Source organism: Rousettus aegyptiacus, unplaced genomic scaffold (assembly GCF_014176215.1).
Source record: "Rousettus aegyptiacus isolate mRouAeg1 unplaced genomic scaffold, mRouAeg1.p scaffold_m13_p_5, whole genome shotgun sequence".
Lineage (NCBI taxonomy): Eukaryota > Metazoa > Chordata > Mammalia > Chiroptera > Pteropodidae > Rousettus > Rousettus aegyptiacus.
The window spans coordinates 80,682,640-80,708,099 of NW_023416308.1; the positions used below are offsets into that span (position 1 = coordinate 80,682,640).

Below are 25,460 nucleotides of genomic sequence, written 5' to 3' on the forward strand. Positions count from 1 at the left end.
CACATCAGAACTTGTCAAAAAGGCTTTCACAATGTCACATTCTATCTATTAAAAAAAAAAACTAGCACTGGGGGAGAGGGTTTTTGGAAAAATAAGTGAATTAAAATTACAACCAATAAAAATAAAAAATATTTTATTTAGTATCAATTTGAACAAGTTGGATAGCAAAAAGCTAGAAATATCAAATTAGGCATCAGTTTTAAATGAGCCTCTTCTACAGGACTTGATATCATAAACCTAAAGTTTTTCTTTTTGTTTGTGCCAAACAGGTAAATAGCCATAAATCTCAATGGGAGAAGAAAACCAAACTTTGGTGGCTGAGTTTATCTTCCGCGGCCTTTCCCAGGACTTACAGACCCAGATCCTTTTATTTGTCCTTTTTCTCATCATTTATCTATTGACTGTGCTGGGAAACCTGCTTATCATCATTCTCATCTTCATAGATTCTCGACTTCACACACCCATGTACTTTTTTCTTAGAAACCTTTCTTTCGCAGATCTCTGTTTCTCTACTAGCATTGTCCCTCAAGTGTTGATCCACTTTCTGGTAAATAGGAAAACAATTTCTTTTTTTGGATGTATGGCACAGATAATTGTCTTCCTTCTGGCTGGCTGTACAGAGTGTGCACTGCTAGCAGTGATGTCCTATGACCGCTATGTGGCTGTCTGCAAGCCCCTGCATTACTCCACCATCATGACCCAACAGGTGTGCCTCCAGTTGGCCATAGCATCCTGGGCCAGTGGGACACTTGTGTCTCTGGTGGATACCTCCTTTACTTTCCAACTTCCTTATCGAGGACAGAACATCATCAATCACTACTTTTGTGAACCTCCTGCACTCCTGAAGCTGGCTTCAGCAGATACCTACAGCACAGAAATGGCCATCTTTGCAATGGGTGTGGTCATCCTCTTAGCTCCTGTCTTTCTGATCCTTGTCTCCTACTGGAATATTATCTCCACTGTGATCCAGATGCAGTCAGGGGAAGGGAGGCTCAAGGCTTTCTCTACCTGTGGCTCCCATCTCATTGTTGTTGTCCTCTTTTATGGGTCAGCAATATTCACCTACATGCGGCCAAACTCCAAGACCACAAAAGAACGGGATAAGATTATATCTGTGTTCTATACAGTGGTAACACCAATGTTGAATCCCATTATTTATAGCCTGAGAAACAAAGATGTCAAAGGGGCTCTAAGGAAACTAACTGTAGGAAAGTCTTTTTCTCAGAGGCAGTGACCTCTGGGTGTGACTTTTAGAGCTATGGTAACATCCTTAAAAAAGGAGCTGAATTTCAGGGAGAAGCGTGAAAGCGAAACCATATTCTAGAAGCTGAATACTCCACTTGAAACTAGAAAATAGGGAAGAAATAAAAGGATAAAAAGTTAGGTTATATCCTGAATATGAAAAGAATTAAGTTCTATTTTGAAGGAGTTTGTGGCTAATTCAGCTAACATAGACATGTTTTAAGTATGATCACAATTAAATCTAGGCGTTTTAAAGTGGATTATCCTGAAATAATGTCTAATATGAGTTGCATGCATGATTCTAACATCAAAAATATTTTAAATGTGAACATCCCAGTCATACAAAGCTAGAAATAGGTTTTGACTGAATCAATCCAAATATCAGGAAGAGCCTTTAATACTGCGATCATTCATGGCCCAGAAGACTTTAGCTTGTAAAAAGGTGCCAAAGGCAATATTACTTCGTAGTTCATGTTGTTCTTTCCTGAAAGCTCCTCAAAAAGTTTTTTTTTATATCATCACTCCAAATTTTATATGAGCATAGAACATTGGGATAAAAAATGAATTCAACAGTTATCTAATCCAACCACTTGTGTGAGGGTATAAACCACCCCATACTATTTATATTGAGTGATTGTCTAGTATTTTCCTAAATATGAATCATATAGACCCTTACGCTCTTGGATTGTTCTCTTTCATATATAGATAATTTTACTATTAAAAAGGTATTCCTCAAGGTAGATCAAAACCAATTTCCTATATTTTCAACTCGCTTTCCCTAGTTTTACTCCTGAGACAATTTTCATTATTCTTCTGTATCACGACTCACTGAAGTCAACTACTTTATTTGTCTAAATTCTATTCTCACAGCCAACCACATACTTGTTCCTTAAAAATTCCTTTCTTTACCATAGTTGCCATCCCCACTGTCCAAATTCCAAACCTGAAGAATCCCAAGCAAAATAAAATTGTTGCTCTTTTAAGGCACTACTTTTTGAGATACTAACTAAAATGCTAAGAGAATCATGCTTCTATTAAGTCCATCAAAGTAGATGCCAGTGGGGCTTTTTTACACTACCAGTGAAAAGCTACCTGCTTGAAACTACTACCTCTCATTACTATATGGGGGGTGGGAATAGGGATAAAGGGCCAGAAAGTTTCTAAAGAAAAAATATTTAGTACACACATTCTGAAAACATAATAAATATGATGTATCATTCAGTGTTTTTATTTGCAAGTAAAAGAAACTGAGTATGCATGATTAAAGCTAAAAAGACAAATATTGAAATAATGCTGATTCTGTTCCTGTAGTCATAACCACAGACCAAAATCAGAACTAGTTGGCGCAATTTACACTGCCAACACTGCCAGCGAGAACCCTGCCGCTGGAGCTGCTTATTTGCTGACCTGGAAACTGGGATGTTGCTGCTTCCTCTGCCACTGACAGGAAAAAAAAAAAAAAAAAGTTGTCTAATGACAAACATTACCTTGGTCAGATGATCAAGGTTAACATCAAAAGTGATAAGCCGATGGTATGTATTCTTGAAATGAGGCAATGGAAATAGCCCTTTTTCTCTGTGAACTGCCTTCCCAAACCCATAACCTCAATCTAATCACGTGAAAAACATCAGGCAAATTCTAATAAATAGTCTTCCTATAAAATATATGACCAGTACTCCTCAAAATTGTAAAAGTCATCAAAAACAAATTTGAGAAATTGTCGCAGCCAAGAGGAGCCTAAGGAGACATGACAACTAAATGTAACATGGTGTCCTGGGTGAGATCTTGGCTCAGAAAAAGGATCAATCAATCAATCAATCAATACAGAATACAAAAGAAAACCCTAAAGAAATACAGGTAAAGTATGGACGTCAGTAAATAATGAGGTTTCAATGTTATTTTTTATATTGTAACAAATGTAATAATGTAAGATCTTAATAATAGGGAAAAGTGCATGTGGGGAGGGGAGGTTTATGAGAGCTCCCTGTACTATATCTTCTCAATTTTTCTATAAATCTAAAATAGCTCTAACAACAAAATCTATTTTATAAAGAGAAAAACAAGAAACATTTTTTGTCCTTACATGTCACTAGCTCTTAATTCAAATCTAAGCCACGTGTATCAAAATTGATTGAGTCCACATTACATACTCTGCTCTAGCTGCAGTAGAGACAAAGAAAGTGAATTTCAGCTATATTCCACTTCTATAAAGGGAGATAGGCTCTAGCTTCTTCCCAAAACTCGCAGAAAACTATAAAAATAGAAAAGGTACTCAGTGAACAAAGGCCCCAAAATGACAAGTGTCCATTACACATAGCCTATACAACCAAATCACCCCTCTAATGACTTGACTAAAATTTCTGGACTGACTAGTGCAACTCACAATCTACACAACACAATACTCTAAGGATATGTGGAACACAGAGTGTTAAGTGAAGAAATACAATAGTTAATGTAAGGAATGCTTCAGTTAAGCATTAAGACAGTCCTCATCAAATTGTGTTTACTAATACAGTCCCAATTGCTAGTAAAGTGTAAAGTATCTGCCACATATTAGATTCTCAATATAAATTTGCTGAATATATAAGTGGCCAAGCTTTCTCTGTGTTATTTAAAAAATAAATACAGACAGATTAGTTAATAAGTGAGTCAATAAATCAGAAGAGCTGGATTTCATGGTGATAGAAGGGAATGGAGTTTGTAGCAAACAATTTTATGCATCTTAAGGATGTAGTATCAAATGGCTTCAAAGTCCTTTACCTTTACAATGAAAATCATGTATTAAGAGAAATCTTATAAAATTGTGCCATAAAATTAGCTGGACCTTCGGTGAGGTGACTGTAACCTGAAAATAACACTTCTTCAATTAAAGAGCAGTGCCTGAGCTTCGGTGGACTTTTGAAGACACATAGTCAGAAACCTCATATCTACCAGAGGTATGAAAGGAAGGCTGGTAATTGTCCCTCTTTGTGTATTTTCTATTTCTTTGCACTCTTAATTGGCTGAAGACCATGTTCGAGCCTGTTTACTGGCAATATTTCCAAGTTAAAATTTTTATTTTGCCTAGCTAGTTAAATATGACTTTTATAAAGGTCTACCTGATCACAATTGATGGCACAAACCATACCCCCAATCTTGGTAAATATCATTCCACAATTCTGTCATATCTTACCAATGGTCCTCTAACTCCTGAAGCACCGATTAACAGTGGGACATGTATGAAGTGATCTGAACTTGAAGCTTAGCTGTGCCATCTTTTAGTTTCAATAAATTGGGGGCTGATAATCTCTACCTAATAGTATTGTGGTGATGATTAACATTTTTAATTTATTTATAATTTTAAGCTATAATATTTATAATTATGATAGTAATGGATACAGAAGAGGTTCCAAAAAATGTTGTAGTTTCCATCTTGTTTTACCTTGGTCGACTCATGGCCTAAGTTTATTTTATTTTTTTTTTAATTTTTATTATTATTTATGCCTACAGCACCTGGTCTTCCTAGGTGGTCTCCCATCCAAGTACTAACCAGGCCCGACCCTGCTTAGTTTCCGAGATCAGACATTGGGCTTGTTCAAGATGGCATGGCCATAGACCATGGCCTAGGTTTAAAGCTCTCTCTCTGGGAGGATTTTCCCGACTTACTAGAGTTCTTCTGGGGGTCAATCCTAGACCTTCTCCATTTATTGTTTTCTCTATTTCTGCCTCTCTATTTGTCTGCCTGCCTCTGTCTCTCTGCAACATCATCCCCATTCATAACAACTATTACCACCTGCTCTGTTATTGACACAAATTTTACATGTCTAGCTCCCAACACATCTAAGATCCAGATACCTTTATCTAATTGTCTAGTTGAGAATTCTTGGATCTCACAGCTATCTCACACTCAATAAGCCAAACTGGAACTCATGATCTTCTGCAACATCTTTTACCCTGATGAAAAACTGAATTGAATGAATCAGTTAATCAATAACTCAGTGAAAACTATGTTTGGCCATGCCACCCTGAACAAGCCCAATCCTGTCTGATCTTGGAAGCTAAGCAGGGTCAGGCCTGGTTAGTACTTGGATGGGAGAGCACCTAGGAAGATCTAGTGCTACAGGTATAAAAAATGAGATGTAAGGGATTACAAACTGGCAAGGTCCTTGCAATCTGTGAGGTCAACCAACGGTTGCCTCGCCTAAAAAATAATAATAATAATAAAGAAACCTATGTTAAATCACGTTATATCAAGACAGTATTTTCTTGAAATCATGTAACTTATTTGGTTCCAAACAAATTGGGGTGGGGAGTGAAGGGCTGGGAGGGAGAAAGGAGGAAAGATTTTGGCCAATTTGCCTGGAGGGAGTGGGGGTAGGCACCGAAAATTTGACACAGCCTTCTCCCAACCATCCTAATGGCGGTGTGCTTTTAGCCTTTTGGTGGCCCTATGGTTGCAGGAAAGTTTACAGAGCGGGCAGGACCTGGGCAAAAGGCGTGGCTGAGAAAAGCGCCCTCTACAGACCACCCTCTCCCCAGCCGCGCGGGCTTCTGGGGGCTGTTTCCATGGCTGGTGCGCTTGCGCAGGAGTGCCCCCAGGCGCGCCTTGTTATTTGTAAGGCAGTGCGCCCGCAGCGGCGTTTAGGAGGAACTCGGTGTAGTCAGAGCTTCCTGGTTTGGGCTTCGTTGCCAACGCCAGCTCCCTTCGCCAGCCAGGACGGCAACTTTGGCGGCTCCTCTAGGAACTGGAGCCTGGCGTGAGTCAACAGCCCTGGCTGAGAGCCTTGCTCTCAGGTTTCACTGGATTCAGCAGGCGGTGAGGCGAGTGCATGGAATTGGGAGTCCCGCTTCAGGGTGTCCACGCGGAACGCTCACTTCTTGTCTTGTTCTCAGTTACCAGGATTATAACACTGCGCTCAGCAGTCTCTGTATGAGAGAGCAGAGATGAGGGGTTTAGTGGTGGGAAACAGGACGACTGAGTTCCAGCAATTTCACTTTGTTTCCTGTTCCTTCTGACATTCTGTAATGGAGCAATCTCCAGGCGCTTAACCGGGGAAAGGTGTCTTGATAGGCTGGTTTTGGAATGACTGGTATTGATTCCTCATGATACCTCATGGAAATAGAAAGTGTGACTTGATCCATCAACTGGGGGAAAAAATGGAGAGAGGGTCATTCCAACTTGCCTTGCTTTCCCAATCATTCCTGGCCACTCCCCCAAAGCATTAAACGTCCAGGTATCTTTCTTATTTCAGATACTGGTTTGCAAACTATTTTCTGCTCCTCTTTAGCTGGAGGAGAGCCTTTCGAAATTAGCTACTGTTTTACCTATGACCTATTCGATTAAAAACAACCCTCCCCACAGACAATTACTTCTTCCCCATGATTAGCACCTGTCTAGATTCTTTGAAGCTGTAAAATTCTTTGAATTTGTGTCACCTGGTTATTTCATCGAACTCTCCAGATTCCTCTCACCTGAAATTTACTGAGCCCTCCCCTCCCCGATAGCGCTCGGTCATCATCTTAACTCTTCATGGCTCACCATAATCCTCAAAGGCGTCTGTCTATTCAGTAAATTAGAGTTTAAACTTTCACGCTTGTCTTTGTTTATCCCAGCGTTCATCACTTACAGACCACTTACGGCGCTAGCAGTCAGGGCCATACCTAGGCCCTTCTTTCACCTGAACTTGTTCTGAAATCATAAATGCAAGCTTATCATCCTGAACACCTCTACCTGTCCTAGCTCTATAATTATTCACTCTGAGTAATGTATTAACTTATATTTTTAACTTATGGATTCCTAGTATATTTTGTTGCTTTTTTCACTTTGAGTTGAATGTTTAAAACATCTCATGTTTGATTATATATGTGAGGCTTTCTATTGCCTAATAGTGGAGTTTGAGCTGTGCTCTATAGATTATGATGTGAAATGTTTTTATTTGAATTGTTTTTTAGAAGCAATATATACATTTCAAAGTAGTTGAGAGTGTTTTTTATGTTTGGATTAAATTCTGGTTTTCATTCTCATAATAAATGGGGTTTGTACCACTCTATATTTTTTATTTATTGAGTTTTTTTGTAGCCTAATAAATAGCAGTTTTTGCAAACATTCTCATAGGTGCTTGAATAGAAACTACATTCTGTTTGGTGTATATATCAGACTAAGCATATTATATCTCCCATATTACTTAATTTTAGTTTTGTTGTTAAGGACTGAGAACGTTGCCTTAGGCTTCCATTTCTATTGTGTCATTGATTTCATTTTGTTTTTTTGAGGTTTTTGATTTAAATAGATTTTAGTTACGTTATTTGGTACACTTAAAAGCAGTCATTTCATTATGAGTTGTACCTTCGATCATTTAAAGTTTCCTCTCTTTTAATGCATTTGTGCTTTTAATTCAATATGTATTTTAATCCAGTATATCCCTGCATGTTTTATTGTTTACATTTGCTTGTTATATTTTTATTTTTATTTTATTTATCCCTTCATTTTCAGTTTTGGAGTTATTTTGTTTTGGATGTCTCTTGAGTGTTTATCTAGTTGAGTTTAAATTTTTACCTAGTACATATATTGTTACAATGAATAGCCTTGTTATTGTTTCTACTTTTAATCTTTTACTTTTTGTGCTTCCTTGTTGTTTTGTTTCATTTTATTTTTAATATATGGATATATGGCTTGTGAGTCCCCTGCGCCCTTTCTTCCTTTCTGTTAGTTTTTAAAGTATCTGGGCCTGTAGTTCATTTTTTTGACTCAGTTATACCTCCTTGGCATTTTCAAACTTTTTTTTTATGAACCTTGACTTTCCTTAAGCTTTGAAGAAGGTTTGTGTTGGAGCTCAGGAGTCAGGAAATACTTTTGAGCACAAAGTTTTCACTAATCTGTAAGATCTACTAACAAGCAGACATACAAATATATATATATATGATAATCTGTTGAGTGCTTATTTTTTGAATGGACATTACATGGTTTCAACAAGACACAATGGAAAGTATTAAGAAGTGATATTCTTCCCATTTGCTTTTTAGCTCCTTTTTTTTGTTTAAACCTTTTGACTCTCTTTACTCATTTCTCTCATTCTCTCACCTGTTTCTTCTGGCAACCACTAATCTGTTTTCTGAACCTATGAGTTTGGGTTTTTTTTGTTGTTGTTGTTTTGTTTTTAGGTACTGCATATAAAAGAGTTCATCTTATATTTGTCTTCGTCTGGCTTATTTCACTTAGCATAATGCCCTTGAGGTCCATCCATGTTGTCGTGGTTGGCAAGATTTCATTTCTTTTCATGGCTGAATAATATTCCATTTTGTATATATACCACAGTTTCTTTGTTTCATTCATTTACCAATGGACCCTTAGTTTGGTTCCATATCTTGGCTCTTATAAACAGTACTGCAGTGAACATATGTGTGCATATGTCTTTTGGAGTTAGCATTTTTGTTTTCAGATTTATTCTCAGAAGTAGAATTGCTGTGGTAGTTCTAGTTTTAATTTTTTTAAGGAAACTCCATACCGTTTTTCATAGTGGCTGCACCAATTTCCATTCCCACCAACAGTGCACAGAGGTTCTTTTTTCTTTACATTCTCGTCAACACTTGTTATCTCTTGTCTTTTTTAGCTATTATAATAGGTGGTATTTTATTTTGGTTTAAATTTGCATTTCCCTGATCATTAGTAATGTTGAGCATCTTTTCACATATCCGGTGGGTATCTGTATGTCTTCTTTGGAAATATGTCTATTCATATTTTCTGCCAATTTTTTTAAATTGGATTGTTTGTTTTTGCTATTGAGTTGTATGAATTCTGTATATATTTTGGATATTAACCCCTTATCAGATATATGATTTGCAGATACATCCACAAGGCAGTCAGTGTTAAGACACTGCATTAACAAAATGAAAGATAAAAATCATATGGTCATCTCAATAGAAAAGGCATTTGACAAAATTCAATATCCACTTACATTAAAAACTTCCAACAAAGTGTATATTAAGTTTTTACTGTCTGTCAAGAACTGAGACAAGTGTTCTTTTAATCTCTGTAATTCAGTCAGATAGATATTCATATATATATATATATATTAACTTTAACTGAGATTTAAGGTCTTGTCAGGTATGACTTTCAAGTATATGCTCTTAGTATGTATTGCCTATAACAGTTTCTTAATCTCAGAATTATTGATATTTTGGGCTGGACACTTCTTTGTTGTAGAGGGTTGTCTTCTGCATTGAGGGATGTTTAGCATCCCTGGCCTCCTCCCACTAGGTGCCAGTAATAACCCCCAGTTGTGACAACCAAAACTGTCTCCAGACATTGCCTAATTTCCCCTAGTGGCAAAATCCCCCTGAAAACCACTGACCTAGAGGTGTACAGTCAGAATGACCCTTGAATAATAAATTGCATCTGAACTCGGAGAATTATAAATAGTATAAATGTATCTGACTTTACCTGAACGTAAGAGTGTTATAGTTGGGCAAGCTACTTGGGGATCCCTGAGTGCTCACAGAGTTGTTAGAAGAGATATTGGCTTCTGTGGGAAGGCTTTTCAGTCAAGATGCTTTCTACACAACCTATTTAGGTCTCCTTATTTGAGCTATACTCTATGAGGACTTCCACTGAAGAAAAATGCCAGTTACTCTGCTAGCAAGCTGTTTTCTGTCCAATAGCCTTCTTAATAACTGGTGCCAAATTTGACCCATGGTAGTTTTGTGAGTCTAACTGTTTAGTTGAGACTAAGACCTCCTTGGTGGACATTGCACACTGGCCTATAGTGAGTCCTAACAAATGAAAATTGTCTAGGATGGCACTTTTTAATTTATCCCTAACAATGAAATGGCTTGGGGATATTTATTCTTATATTTTTAAAATAATAGTTTCTTACCTTAATTTCTAGTGCTGTTGCCAGTTTTACTCATTTTATATAACTTTATTGGCATTTTAATGAGAATTTAAGAAGGGGTTTTTAGGCATCTCTAGAATGGAACCTTAATAACCTGAATATCCTGACTGAAGATTTGTTTTGCTTAGTTGTAAAGCAAAAATGAGTTGTTACCTGGTATGGGAAAAATTTAACTGCAATTAAATTATGAAGTTTTCAAAGGACTATTTCATTTATCACTTTTTTTTATGCGATGCCTATCAGTATGTGTTTCTGTGTATTTGGCGGATGGTTGGGAGAAGGGACAGCATATCTTCTTGTTCTAAAGAAAGAAACAAGAATGAAAGGAGAATCCATAAGATTTATTTTCTTATATAATCTTATTAATTTTACTTTTTTTAAAAAATCTTTTAGCACTATTCTAGTACATGTACATTATCTATTGGTAATATTTGTATCTTTTTTCAGTCTCTCAGGTACCTGAATGTTGACTTTGTATCTGAAGATCCCGGAACTTTTCTCTTGAACTAAACTTGGTTCAAATCATATGTAGTACACAGGTACTTAATTTCTGGAATCCTCTGGTAAGACAAATTCAAGCAACAGAGGGAGTTTTATTTAGGAAGATGCAGCCCCTGAACAAGTTGATAGCTATCTCAAAACCTGAAAACCCAGGTCTATGTGAAAAAAGTGATGTCCTGAGAGCAAACTTTTCCTGGCAACAGGAAACCATCCCAGTCATGGAGACCTATAACTCTGAGGTCTCTCGTCGAAAGTTCAGACATTTTCAGTACTTGGAAGTGTCTGGTCCTCATGAAGCCTTGAGCCAACTCTGGGAGCTGTGTCTTCAGTGGCTGAGACCAGAGATTCATACAAAGAAGCAGATCCTAGAGCTGTTGGTGCTGGAGCAATTCCTGGCAATTCTCCCTGAAGAGGTCAGGACTTGGGTGAATTTACAACATCCAAAGAGCAGCAAAGAAGTGATGACCCTCATAGAGGATGTGATGGAAATGCTTAAAGACAAAGGTGAGACTATAGAAAACTGGCAGTAGAGTAGTTTACCCTTGTGTGAAATCTAAAAACAAGAACAAAAATACTGAGCTAATAGATTCAGAGACCAGATTGGTGTTTGCCAAAAGCATTGGGTAATGGGTGGGTGAAATGGGTGAGAGGGTCAAAAGGTACAAACTTTCAGTTATGAAATAAATAAGTCATGGAATATAATGTACTGCACGATGACTGTAGTCAATAATACTGTATTATACAGTATTATTTGAAAGTTGCTAAGAAAGTAGATCTTAAAAGTTAGAAAAAAATTGTAATTATATATAGTGACAGATGTTAACAACTTATTGTGGTGATCACTTCACAGTATTTACAAATATTGAATCATTATATTGTACTCTTGAAACGAATATAATATGCCAAATGTGCCTCAATTAAAAAGAAAGAAAACATTAAAAAAACATTGACTCTTCCTATTTGAAGAGAAATATCTCTTTTTGAGGCTATAGGGTGTCAAGGGACAGATCATGAAGGACTTTACTATGTCAGGAAGGGTGAATTTTGTTTGTTGCAACAGAAATAGAATGAGATCTCACAGATTGGGTAGGGATGTAAAAAATTTGATTTGCATTTTAAAAATATGTTAGAGCGGGGGTTGGCAAACTATGAACCACAAGCAAACTGTTTTTGGAAATGAAGTTTTATTGGAAGATAGCCACATTCATTCACTTACATTTTGTCTATAGTTGCTTTCATGCTCTGACTAGATCTGATTAGTTATAGCAAAAACTGCATTGCCTGCAAAGCCTAAAACATTTACTATCCAGATCTTTATAGAAAAAGTTTATCAACTTCTCATGTAATGGATAGACTTGACAGCTCTGAAAATAGGAAAACTAGTTAGGAGACTGTTGTAACAGATCAGGTGTTACAGAATGAAGAGGACATTGGAAAAACAGGAATTTGAACCTAAAGGATTTATTGACTACCTAATAAACAAATTTAACAAAGTTTCAAGATAAAGACCACTATAAAAAAAAATCAATTGTATTTTTATACACTGGCAATGATCAGTACTAAAATGAAACAGATAATTTTATTTACAGTAGCATCAAAAAGAATAAAATATTTAACTATAAATTTAAGGAGATATAAGACTTGTCCACTGAAAATTACAAAACATCATTGAAAGAAAGAAGACCTAAATAAATGGAAAGATATCCTGTGTTTACTGGATTGGAAGACCTAGTGTTGTTAAAATGATAATACTCCCCAAAGCAATCTACAAATTCAAATGCAATTTATATCAAAATCCCAAGTACCTTTTTTTTTTTTTTCCGCAGAAATGGAGAAGCTGATCCTATGGAATTACTTACAAAGGACCCCAAATAGCCAAAACAGCCTTGATAAAGAAGAACAATATTTGAGGATGCACACTTCCCTAATTTTAAAACTTAAACAAAGCTAAAATAATGTACTGAAATAAGACATATAGATCAATGTAATAAAATTGAGAGCTCAGAAATGAACTCATACTTCCATGGTCCATTGATTTTTCAACAAGGATTCTAAGACCATTAAATGTGAAAAATGTTTAACAAATGATACAGGAACAACTTGATATACATAGGCAAAAGATTGAAGTAGGACTTCATACCATATGTAAAAATTCTCTCAAAATGGATCAACAAACCTAAATATAAGAGCTAAAACTATAAAATTCTTAGGAGAAAAAAATAAGAGTAACTTCATCACTTTGACTTTAGTAGTTGTTACTTAGATATGGCACCAAAATACAAGCCACAAGAGAAAAATTAGGCTTCATCAAAACTAAACACTTTTGTTCATCAGAGGATACTATGAAGAAAGTAAAAAGAAAACCTACAGAATGAGAGTAAATATTTGAAAATCATATCTGATAAAGACCAACTTGGGAAAATGTTGTGAAACCAACTCTTATAACTCAACAATAAAAAGACAAGCAACACAATTTTTAAATGGGCAAAGGACTTGAATAAATGTTTCTCCAAAGAAGATATACTAATAGCCAAAAAGCATAAGAATAATTGTTCAGCATCATTAGTCATTGAGGAATTGGATATCAAATCTACAATGAAATATCACATGACATCCACCAGGACAGCTATACTAATAAAAAATAAGTGTTGGCAAGGATATGAAGATATTTTAACCCTCATACATTGCTTTTGGGAATGTAAAATGGTACAACCACTGTGGAAAACAGTTTGGTAGATCCTTAAGTTAAACATAGAATTACTACATATTCAACAGAATTGAAAACATGTTTCCACAAAAATTTGTGCATGAATGTTCAGTATTATTCATAATAGCCAAAAAGTGGACCAATCTAAATGTGTATCAACTGATTAATGGATAAAGAAATTATAGTATATCTATACAATGTAATAATATTCAGCCATTAAAAAGAATGCAGTACTGATACATGGTACAATGTGGATGGACCTCCACAACATTATGTTAATTTAAAGAAATCTAACACAAGGTCATATACCATATGATTGAATTTATATGAAATGCCCAGAATAGGGAACTCCATAGGACAATATAGGAGGGAGGTAGAGTCGGAGTGACTCATTTCGGGGAAATTAAAATGTTCTGGAATTAGATAGTGGTGGCAGTTTCACAACGTTGTGAACATACTCAAAACCATTGAGTTGTATACTTTAAAATGCTTTATATGTGAATTTTATGTTACATGAATTTTACCTCAGTTTTTAAAAAGAGTAGATAAGAGCTTATTTGATCAACTAAGGTTGGGTGTTAGATATAAAGGACAAATATGTAAGGAATTTGAAGACTGAAAACAGCTGAAAGTGATTTACCATGAAATTAAGCTGTATAGAGAAGCTGCAAAGGGACTTCATAAGAGGTAATAGACTGGGAGAAAATTGAGAAATCAATGTCCTGTGATGGGAATTGGATAAAAGTTGGAGAATATGCCAAGAGCAAGAAAGTGAAAATTGAAAGAACAGGAAAACGTAGTTAGGGATTGACATATTCAAGTTTGTTCTCATAGTAGAGCAATTCTAAGTAATAAGGACCCAAGTGTGAAAAAGGAAGTAGCTTGATTACTGATGGTTATTAGAAATAAGGATATTCGGGGTAATCAGGCTGGGTTGTCTGTGCCAGTGTTGAAGTAACTTGTCATAATACTGGCGGGATTCAGGGTGGAAAGCAATAATGTAAGGTAAATAACCAGTTTTTATTGTCCTAGTACAATTATTTCATGTGTCACAGGAGACCGCAGGATCTTTGAAGGCAGGTATTATGTACCTCACACATAAGAGACGTTCAGTAAATATGTGTTGAATAAATGAGCAATTGCTTAGTCTATTACGACATCAAGAAGGCCATAGGTAAGTGGCGTGAACTTCTAAGAAAAATTTTTCTACGAAAGTAGAAAAATCCTTATAAGGAAGTGAGAATAGAGAGGTATGAGTATGTGAAAACAACTTCACAAACCATAGTACAAAGAGGTGGCTTTGATGAAAGCCAAGATCCATTTTAGATTAGAAGAGATAAGTAATATTCTACAAAGAGCTTAAGAATGCATATTAATTTTTCTCTGAATGGAATGGGGGTTTCTTAGAACACACTTGCAAAGGTTCAAGAAGGAGGTCAACAGGGAAGAAGAATTAAGAGAAGGAAACAGTATTCAGTGAGGGCCATTAATAAGGGAGTAGCTGATTGGAGCCTTTTGGGGATATCTCACATCTTTCCAAGAGTGACGAGAATAAGAAACAGTATTGTATTGACTGTCCTAGGGATTATGGGACTGAGCTGACTGAGGTTTCACAAAGTGAAATAAAGTTTTGTCAGCATTCGAATAGTTTGTTGCTGAGAAATTTGGATTTTTTTCCTTCAAATTCTGCCTTTATTTACAAAATGGTCTCAGAAAGTATCTCCTACATTGTTTCTATTTTTTCTTATTTCATCCTGAGTCAATGAAAACTTCCCCACAGACTAGTATTGGTTTACAGTCTGGGATTTAAGGATTATTGATGTAACTAATGAATCTTGGAGAAACTTTAGAGCAGTGGTCATTGGGTATACTTCTCACCAAAGAGCTGCAGAAGAGTGTTGGTTGGTACTCAGATTTTTATTTTTCTTGAAAGAGTAGTTCAAAATGACCGGACTATTTAAGTCTGTGTGTAGCATATTAAAATTTAGAGGAAAGAAACCCTGGAGTAGAATTTTCCCCAATGTGTTTGAGGAGGGATTGATTGGATAAAATATTCTTAGCTCCTAGTAGAATTACAGCCTGTGGTAACTAAGCCTTAGGCTTTAGTTTTAACAAGATTAAAGTTTTTTTTTTGGAATCTGCTATAACCACAAATGAGGCCTCAAAATGTTATTTTGGCCCTCTTTCCTCTGATCCAGTTCTCAATCCCTGGTATAGTATCAGAATCACTTTTAGAGTTTTTTAAAAATACAAGATCTGGGCCCCACCCTTGGAGATTCTGATCACTGGTAGATCCTGACATCGTTATTTTTTCAAAGTTTTTAAAGACGATTCCTATAAATAGCATGTTAAAATTACTGCTGTACATTTCTCCAAGACAAAGCTTTCTCCCTGCTGTTTTCTTTTATCTTTCTCAGATATACCCTGCAAGGATTCTGTCCTACTCCAGAAGGGGAGCATAAAGGAGAAAATGGAAGCAGACTCACTAACAGGCAAATCCCAGGTAAATTAGGATTCTACTCTACTGAAATGACCTGATTGGTGGTGGCGGTGGCGGTGGTGTTCTTCTTCTTTCTTCCTCCTCCCTCCTCCTCCTCCTTCCTTCTTCTTCCTCCTCCTCCTCCTTCTTCCTCCTCCTTCTTCTTCTTCCTCTTCCTCCTCCTCTTCCTCCTCCTCCTCCTCCCTTCTTCCTCCTCCTCCTCCCTTCTTCGTAAGCAAGAGCAAAAGGGAAAGGAGAAAGGCTCACCTCCCCTAAGGAAAGACGGTAGTCACCCTCTTCCTCCTCCTTCTCCCTTCTTCCTCCTCCTTCTCCCTCCTCCTCCTCCTTCTTCTTTTCTCCCTTCTCCCTCCTCCTCCCCCTTCCTCCTTCCTCCTTCCTTCTCCTTCCTCCTTCTCCTTTCTCCTCCTCCTCCTCCTCCCTTTCTTTTTTTGGCTTTTGAACTCTTGCCAAACAAAGCTCCATGTAAGGACATGATTTTTTTTTCCCCACAAGGTATTGGACCTAATTTAGTTGGTGATAGACTCTTTGGAAAATATAATTTTTGCATATTTTCTCTGCATCTATTCCTTCAAGATTATAGATGATAATTGAAGGTATAGAAATAGAGCGTACCCTAAGAGTGTTTAGAAGTAAAGGGAGCTAAGGGCAGAATCCTGAGCAATGTCATTTAATCTGCAGGAGCAGAAGAAACTTCAAAGGATACTGAAATGAAAGGACCAAAATGGTAGAGGAACACCAGGGAAATATGATATCACTGAAAGCAAAGAATGAGAATATTTCAAGGAGAAATCCTTTAAAGTTCAGGAAAATTGTCTAAGTAGTGTCTTTTCACTTACCATCATGGAAATACTAACATGCATGGCGTAGAAGCCAGGCTGCAGAGGGTCGAGGAAAGAGGAGGAGAAGCTAAAGGTAAACATGATTGTAGACAGCTTATTCACAAAGGTGGGCTCTGAAGTAGAAGAAGGGAAAGGAATCGTATATTTCAGTGTTATTGAAAGTGCCAATAATTACAAGATTGAGAATTCTGGAGAGAAGTGCAACAGCTGATGGTATGAGGGCCCTTATAACAATTATTTATGCAGTGCCTAATATGCCAGACACTTTTCTAAGGGCTGGCAATATGGTAAATGAATCAAAACTTGCCTTTGTGGACATTACATTCTAGTAGAAGTGGACGGGCAAACATGAGCAAATAAAATATTGCAGATAGTAATAATTATTACAAAGAAAAGAAAGAGACATAATGCAGTAGAAACCGATGAGGAGGATGGCTGCTTTGAGTAATCAGGAAGGGCCTGTCTGACAAGGTGACATTGGGCTGCGAGACCTGAAGGTTAGCAGGCTGCATTTCTCAATTAGAGAAAATGCCCTGTGTCTTCTGCTAGCAGAGCCTACATCTTTATTACAAATTTCCCTCAAATCGCTCTTAAATTCTTCATGTTCTTTTTTACGTAAATTATTTGTACTCTATAATAATTTTTTTCCATAATTCTGTCTTTTTCTCCTCAACCAAACTGTGAGATAATCTAGAGTTAGGATTATGCTTCATTTTGCTTTCGTAGCCCTCACAGAGCACCAAGTCTATAGGCTTCTAATGTAACATGATTTTTATTATTTAGAACCCCAAACATTGTCCTGTCAGTTTTTCACTTATTCCAGATACCTACCCTTTTCTTTCCACATTCATTTCCTCTTTAGTAATATTTTTGGGAGTGACTTTTGATTAAAAAGGAACTTAATGTTTTAGGATCCAGTGACATTCAAAGATGTGGTTGTGGAATTCAGCGAGGAAGAGTGGGGGCACCTGGACCCTGCTGTAAAGAGCCTGTACAGGAATGTGATGCTGGAGAACTACAGGAACCTGAATTCATTACGTAAAGGTGGCCTTTATGTATTTACCTAATCTGCCCATTAGTAGTGTCTTCATCTACTGTTAAAAACTATAGGACTGCTGAAGTTGTTAAGGGCATTAGGGTTTGGGTTCAGATTTCCTAATGTCCTTTGGGCACAATGGTAGCTTTTTCTCCTGTTTCTGGTTGAAAGCCCTTTCTGATGTAGAGTTAGAAATGCACAGATCTGTGGTGATATCTGGCCTTATCTTTCAGAAACTCTTAATCTACTACATAGGGATGGAATTCTCTTCCCTACAAAAATGCCTGAAGTGTCATGTATGTTTGTTTTTGTTTTCATTTTCTCTATGAATAGAGCACCTATTTTCCAAACCAGTTGAGGTCTCCAAGTTGGAGTGTAAGAAAAAAAAATGGACAATGGAACAAGAAATCCCAAGAACAACCATTTTTGGTAAGAAACAGGCAGATATGAAGCATTTGTAAAAAGCTTCTGTTGGTTAAATATATAATGTACAACCCAGCCTTTGAGGTGATGACAAAACTACCTAAAAAAGTCATCGTTGCTTTTCATTCACAGATTCTTTTGTGTGTGTGGAAAAGCAAAATAGTGTTAGTGTTAGAAACACAGACATTTAAAGCTGTGTGGCCTGCCAGTTTTCTCATCCATAACAGAGTTAGTAACAGTATCTACCTCAGTGTTACTGTGAGGATTAAATGATATGTGTAACACACTTAGAACAATGCCTGGCATGTGGCAAGTGCTATATAAATGAATATCAGCCAATGTAACATTAAATGCTGTTCTTTCTTTTAAAGAAAACACTGCTTTATCCTAGAGTGGCTTCAGTAATCTTCCATTTTTCCATCTTTTACTACAGAACTCCTTACCTTGTGTCTTAACTCCCTACTCTCATCATAATCTCTTTATTCTTATTAACATTTAGTTTGTGAGAGATTATAAATTATTGTGGGTGGGCTTAATGTAAATTTTAACAGGTATGGAAAAATATGAAGAAGAATATCACTCACCCCATTACTTCACTACCCAGAGCTATGTAGTATTTACACTTGCTTAGTTTGATTTTTTAAATTAATTTATTTGTTTATTTTATTAAAGATTATTGAGGTGACGTTGATCAACAACATCCAATAAGTTTCAGGTGTACAATTCAACAGTAAGGCATATAAATATTGCATTGTGTGTTCACCTCCCATAGTTAGACTTCTTTCTGTCACCACATATTTGACCCCTTTTACCCTATCTACCTCCTCCCTTTCCTTCTGGTAATCACTAATCCACTATCCATGCATCTCTATTTGTTTGTTGCTTTTAGATTTATATCTCACATATGAGTGATATTATGTGGTTTTCAACTTTTTATATCTGACTTAATTCGGTTAGCATGGTTATCTCAAGATCTATCCATGTTGTCCCAAGTGACAGTATTTCATCTTTTCCAGTAGCTGGACAACATTCCATTGTATATATGTACCACATCTTCTTTATCCAATCATCTGTTGTAGGACACTGGTTACTTTCTTGCCCTGGCCACTGTGAATAATGCTTGGGTAAATACCCAGTAGAGGGATTGCTGGGTCATATGGTAGTTAAATTCTTAGTTTTTTGAGGAAACTCCATACTATTTTTCATAGTAGTTATACCAATTTACAGTCCCACCTGCAGTATACGAGGGTTCCTTTTTCTGTAAAACCTCTCCAACACTTGTTATTACTTGTCCTGTTGATGATAGCCATTCTAATATGTAACACTTGCTTAATTTTCTCAAGTTTTTTTTTGTTTGTTTGTGATGATGTGTCTCTTTGGTTTATGAAGATTTCTTTTATTCCAGCAGGATTCATCAGGATTCTGTCATTATATATTCTGCTTTTCTACCCTAATGTAATATCCTGAGCAATAGCCTGTTTCACTAAATAGTCTGTAAAATGTGGTTTCTAATTTACATATAACATTTAATCATACCTGTATCAATATATTTAACCACTCCTCCCCGCCACTCCCAACTGTTAGGTATTTGGGTCGATGCCAATTTTTTAGGCATATCTGATGACTTCCATAGGATACCGTTTTAGAAGTGGAACTTCAGTATCAAGGGGTATAAATATATTTAACTGTCTTGTTACAGTGTGCCACATTGTCTACAGAAAGGTTATACCAATTCAGACTCTCACTAATAATTAGAGTATTATCTCTCTATTTCTTAAATATCTATTTATTGCTATCACCCTAGCAAACCCTGGGTATTGTTAATTAAAATCTGTATTAATTTGATAGGAAAATTACTTTATTCATTCCTTTCTAAGATAAATCTTCTCCCTTAGTTATCCTTTGGATCCCATTTCAGTAAAAATGGTCTTTCTTCTATTCTTTGCATTGTCGATTTCTGTTCTTCCTTTGGATCACAAAAGGATCACAATTCTTCAGGGAGACCTTTCTTGACTACATTAGTTTTTTCTGTTATATACTCTCATAGCACCATGTTCTCCCCCTTTTAGCACTTATTACAATTATATTTTACATGTATCTGTGTGAGTTTTTGTCTCCCATACCAGGCTTTACGTTCCTGGAGGGTAGGGACCATGTCTCTTTTGTCCTTTATATCTAGCCCTTAACATGTATATAGGAGCCAAAGGAAAAAAAAATGGGTAGATGGATAGATACTAGGTTATGAGAAAGGTAAAACTTATTTTATTCACTTTTGTTATTTGTGATTCAGAAAGTGGTTTTATGTGCTTTATTAAAACTTTAGTGGTTTTTAATTAATATATTAAGATCTTACGTAAGTTCTCACTATTGCCCCTGGGTATGGCAAATGAGATATCTCTAAGGTGTTCTCCTTATTTATTATTTTATTCATGGTGTCTGCTATACATATTTTTTAAATTTATGTTATCAGACATGTTCCTCTGTTGTTTTATATCTGTTAATTTTATACAGAATAATTTTCCTATCAAACCAAGCAACTTATTTCCTGATTTTATTCTAATTTTACCGCTTAAATATAATACTTTACTCAGTCTGGAATTTACTTCAGTAAATACACATAATTTATTTTCCCAAATAGTTAATGGATTGTGGTGAATTAAAGATGGCCACAAAATCGTCACTCTCTTCATCAAGATATAAACTTTGTTTCCCCTCCCATTGAATCTTAGCTGGCACCAGACTGATTAATCACTAAAATGCATCATAAGTGACACTGTGCCAATTTTAAGTCTAGTATGTAATAAAACTTTCAGCTTTCACTTCTTTCTCTTGGAAGTCAGCAGCAACTAGTTCAACTATCCTGATGTTGCCATACTTGCAAGAAGCCCAACTTACCCACATGGAACACACACACACACACACACACACACGCACACACACACGTGCGCACTTTAAAGGCTCACCAAATGAATCAGATGCACATCTAGATTTAAAAGCCAGTGATCCAAGTTTATTAAAGATAGTATAAGGTAAATTTGGACAGAGAATATAAAACCAAATTTTAGACAGCATACTTAACTACTTGGAACCTATGGATTTTAATCTGTAAGGACAGATAAGCCCATGAACTGATTTGAGAAGTTGAAGGAAATTGTCAGATGGACCAAAGAAAGGCAGAGGTGGTTTGGCATGGTCTGGTCTCCAGGAGTTATGTAGGCAGAGACCTAGGATTTGTACTATAGGCTAAAGTTTAAAGTGTTCATTTTTGTTTTAAGTTAGAGACAGGAACAAAGTCTTATAGATAAAGAACAACTTGTGACTTTGGACTTAGTGGTCAGAAATAAGCTAGTGACTTGAAATCTATTTAGTGAGAGCAAAAGGAGAACAAATCATGGGTTAATATATGAAAAGACAAACAATGGCATTACCACTAAAATCAACAGATAAGAATGCCTATTACCATAATCATCTAATATTGCTGAAAGATGTAACTAAGGAAAGATAAATGAAACATATGAGAAATTTAATTAGAAGAAGAAAAAGCTATTATTTGCAAGTGATAACTTCATTTAGAAAATCTGAAAAACTCAGCATCAAAACTATTACATCTGTTAAGAGTTTTGCAGGTGGCCATGTAAAATTAAAATATCAGTAGCTTTCTTACATATTAAAACTAAGTGACTTAAAAATAACAAAATACATAAAAGTGATTTTAAAAAGAATGAGGAAGTTATAAGAAAAATGAGTTGTGCAAATATGAGGAGAATAACCAAGATTTCCTTAGTGAAATACAATTAAGAATTTTGCTATTCCATAAATACTGCCAGAAAAATAAAGAATCATCATTATTCAACATCTCTTTATGGACTCTAATGTGAATATGAGAACAACAATGACTTATTAAACATTGAGGGAAGTTCTTTCCACATAGACTATGATATTCTCAGGCTCTTATTTGTTGGGTTGGAAGAGAGTAGGATAGTCAGGTGAACATGTCCTGTAGACTTATAAAAAACTAAGGTTGATAGAATAGGTGAGACTACAAAGCAGAAGATGCAATTAGATATACTTGAAGTTATGTGGAGTAGGAGATAGTGAAAGTTTAATTTTTAAAAAATTGCTGGAACATACAATGTACCTGGTATATTTATACAGAAGCTAATTGAAAAAGAAATTTAGAGAAGGGATGTAGAACATTATTAAACGAAACAAACTGAAGACAGGTGAAAAGAAAAGAACATAATCTTAATCAGAACAGGTAGTTTTGAGTTCCAGGAAATACATAGAAAAATATCATAGCACTGTTAGAATCAGGAGTGATTTTGAACCTAGAAAAAGGATAGTTTTCCTCCCATGTATATTAGCAGTTTTTTTCTGCCTTTGTTAAATACAGGGAATAATTACAGCTGTATGGAAAATAGGGGCACTGTGATGGCAAGTTTACTTTTAGCTGGTTAAGGTATAGTACCTGTAAATGTAGACATGTTCCTAAAGATATGGTTAGATTGATATTTAAGAAGGGATTATTTATTATTGGTGAACAGCTTGGGTTAAAAGAGATAAAGTGCTAGAGAAAGGAAAAGTAGGTATAACCTTCACAGACGAGTTATGAACCAGTGATAATGTGAACTATGATATGCCACCCATTCCATTTCATATGCTGGTTTTTACCCAAGCCCTATGTGTTCATCTTAATGTTCCTGAATACCTCTCCTCCTATGATCTCCTAACTTTTAAAAATATTTTCGCCTATTTAGTCTGAAATTCTGCTTTTCTAGCCTTACCTCACATTTCCCTTCTGTATTTAAGGCCCATAAGATATGCATTATCCTCTTATGTGGTTTAACCTCCCTTTCCTAATCAATTTCTGTTCTTCTTGTTTGGGGATTTTTTTTATTTCTTTTTAGACAGACAGACAATTTCAGAAAATCAAGATTCAGTTCTGAAGCAGAGAATTTATGGAGAAGAATCATCACATGAAGTGATTATGACAAGACTGACCCAAAGTGGACCTTCTTCTTTAGATGCCTGGAAAAGTGATGATTGGTTATTTAAGAGCCAGGATCACTGGGACATAAATTTGCCTCAAGGAGCTTTCATTCATAAGACAGTGTACACTGAGGAGGGAGACTTTGAATATAGTGAAAATAAGAAAAATTTTGATGTTAAGTCAGTTAACTCAGTTTTTGATAAACAACAAGGAATTCCTATGAGAACGGGGTCCCTAAAATGTGATAGGTTTAAAACTAAGTTCAAATTTAATTTAGACTCAATAGGTAAGCAACATTCAGAATATAATGAATGTGAGAGTGCCATGAACCTAAGTATAGATATTCATCACCCAAAAAGCCATACCACAATGAATTCCTATGAATGTTATCAGTGTGGGAAAGCCTTCACCCGGAGTTCATCTCTTATTCGACATCAGATCATTCACACAGGAGAGAAACCCTATAAATGCAGTGAATGTGGGAGATTCTTCAACAGACGTACAAACCTCACTAAGCATCAAAAAATTCATACTGAAGCAAAAGCCTATGAAAGCAATAAATGTGGAACCACATTCAGTAAGAGTGAAGACAGTAATAAACATCCAAGTCTCCGTCCTGGAGATAATGCCTATGAATGTGTTAACTGTGGAAAGTCCTTTAACCGGAGCTCTTCACTTATTCGACATCAAATGATTCATACAGGAGAGAAACCATTTAAATGTAAGGAATGTGAGAAAACCTTTAACAGGAGTTCAAACCTTACTAAACACCAAAAACTTCATACTCGGGAGAAGTCCTATAACAGGAAGAAATGTGGGCTTACTTTCAGTCAAAGTGCAGAACTCATTCACCATCCATGAATTTATTCTGGAAGGAATCCTATGAAAGTCAAGTGGAAGAAAATTTATTATAGATTATTCTTTAATTGATATGACAGAATTAATTTTGGAGAGAAATATGTTACTGGATAGAAATCTGAGGGAGCTTTTCCAGGCTTCCAGATGAAGCCACAGGGTTTGGAGTTAAACATACCACCATACAAGTATTTGTCTATCATTATTCTGAGGTCCATTACCATCATCTTTCCTTAGTTCATAAATAGGACCTATTTACCTGATATATTGATGACGTACATATTAGGGAGGAGCCAAGCAATATCTTTGTACTTGATATTTAATAAAACTCAAACTTTAAATTCTTATGAGAAAGTCACAAGAAACAAGAAGCTCATGGGTTATATAGGAGGACATTTCTAAGGACTGAACTCTGAATTAATAGCAAAGACCAGAGTGACAGTCAGTACTCCACTCCTGATAATATCCTTGGCTGTCTTGGGGCTGGGTGGGGACTAGAATTGGAAGAGAGTTATCAATTGCAATGGGAGGTGGATATGTTATTGCTAATCTACCTGTATTAATGTCTGTATTTTTTTTTAATGTCCGTATTCTTTGGGATCTAAGCTGGAGAGACATTCATAGCCCTAGATTTATCACTTATCCTAAACTTTAAAAGGTCAATAAAGTGTCCTCCTACTTTGTACACCAGAACTGCCTCTTTATTCTATAAATTGCTTCAGGATCCCAATGAGTTCTTGAGCTAAGAAGTTTATCTTAACCTGCTCCAAAAGATGTATACTGTAGACAATCCCAGTGAATGATGATTGTGGCTTTTTGTCATTTGACACCCTGTTCAAAAGCAGAAAATGTATACTGTAGTGAACCCCTATGATGAGTTAATATGGAAAATTATTCTGTGTTGTTTTGTTCATTCTTTACATCACAGCACAAAGTTACATTAAGACAAAACTCTACACAAATATTTAGTATGGAAATTCCTATAAACATAAAGCAACTTGTTTAGATGATTCTAACAAGCGAAAAACACTCTGAATATAAGAAATTCTTGAGGTATATAGTTCGGTCATTTGTCAGAGCAATTACATGGTTAATATAATGTATTCTGACATTCTCATTTTAAGCGTTCTGAATCTAATAGTTCACTTTTTTTTTTTTAAATAAGCTTATTTTGGGCAGTTTAAAAAATGCTATTTTTATTTTGTTTCAACAGCTAGGTATTTGGGTCTAAGTAAAATGTTTATTTTTTTTCCTAAATCTCTAAGCATTCTAAAAAATAAAGATGTTTACTATTTATTGTATCAAATGTACATAGTTTCAAAGAATGCATCTTCATAGGGCATTTAAAATTTAATTTTTGCAGAACATTTATAGCCAATTAATACCTTCCCCCCAACCTTTTCCAGAAACCTATTTAATATATATTTGAATTATACTGTATGCATTCAAGGGCACATATCTAAGCTGAACATGTAGAAAAAGTAGAAATTAGGTTGT

General features: G+C 35.8%; 2 protein-coding genes and 1 pseudogene across 10 annotated transcripts; 2 read left to right on the top strand and 1 right to left on the bottom strand.

Annotated features, from left to right (window-relative positions):
* Positions 1 to 253: 253 nt before the first annotated feature.
* On the top strand, positions 254 to 1,234 carry LOC107499134 (olfactory receptor 2D3). The gene has a single exon (XM_016123030.2). It carries the CDS (start codon positions 290 to 292, stop codon positions 1,232 to 1,234), a length of 945 nt encoding a protein of 314 aa, XP_015978516.2. The 5' UTR covers positions 254 to 289.
* A 3,488-nt stretch (positions 1,235 to 4,722) lies between these two features.
* LOC118603706 lies at positions 4,723 to 4,838 on the bottom strand (annotated as a pseudogene).
* Positions 4,839 to 5,869: 1,031 nt separating this feature from the next.
* On the top strand, positions 5,870 to 25,122 carry ZNF215 (zinc finger protein 215). 9 transcript variants are annotated; one of them, XM_036221406.1, is made up of 6 exons: positions 5,870 to 6,037; positions 10,560 to 10,651; positions 15,738 to 15,823; positions 17,571 to 17,703; positions 18,029 to 18,124; positions 23,026 to 25,121. In XM_036221406.1, exons 3-6 carry the CDS (start codon positions 15,791 to 15,793, stop codon positions 23,967 to 23,969), a joined length of 1,206 nt encoding a protein of 401 aa, XP_036077299.1. In that variant the 5' UTR covers positions 5,870 to 6,037; positions 10,560 to 10,651; positions 15,738 to 15,790; the 3' UTR covers positions 23,970 to 25,121. The 9 variants fall into 9 exon arrangements, with proteins under 9 accessions (XP_036077299.1, XP_036077300.1, XP_015978509.2 ...); XM_036221407.1 differs by having other exon boundaries at positions 10,560 to 10,567; XM_016123023.2 differs by having other exon boundaries at positions 10,560 to 11,117; positions 23,026 to 25,120.
* Positions 25,123 to 25,460: the final 338 nt, after the last annotated feature.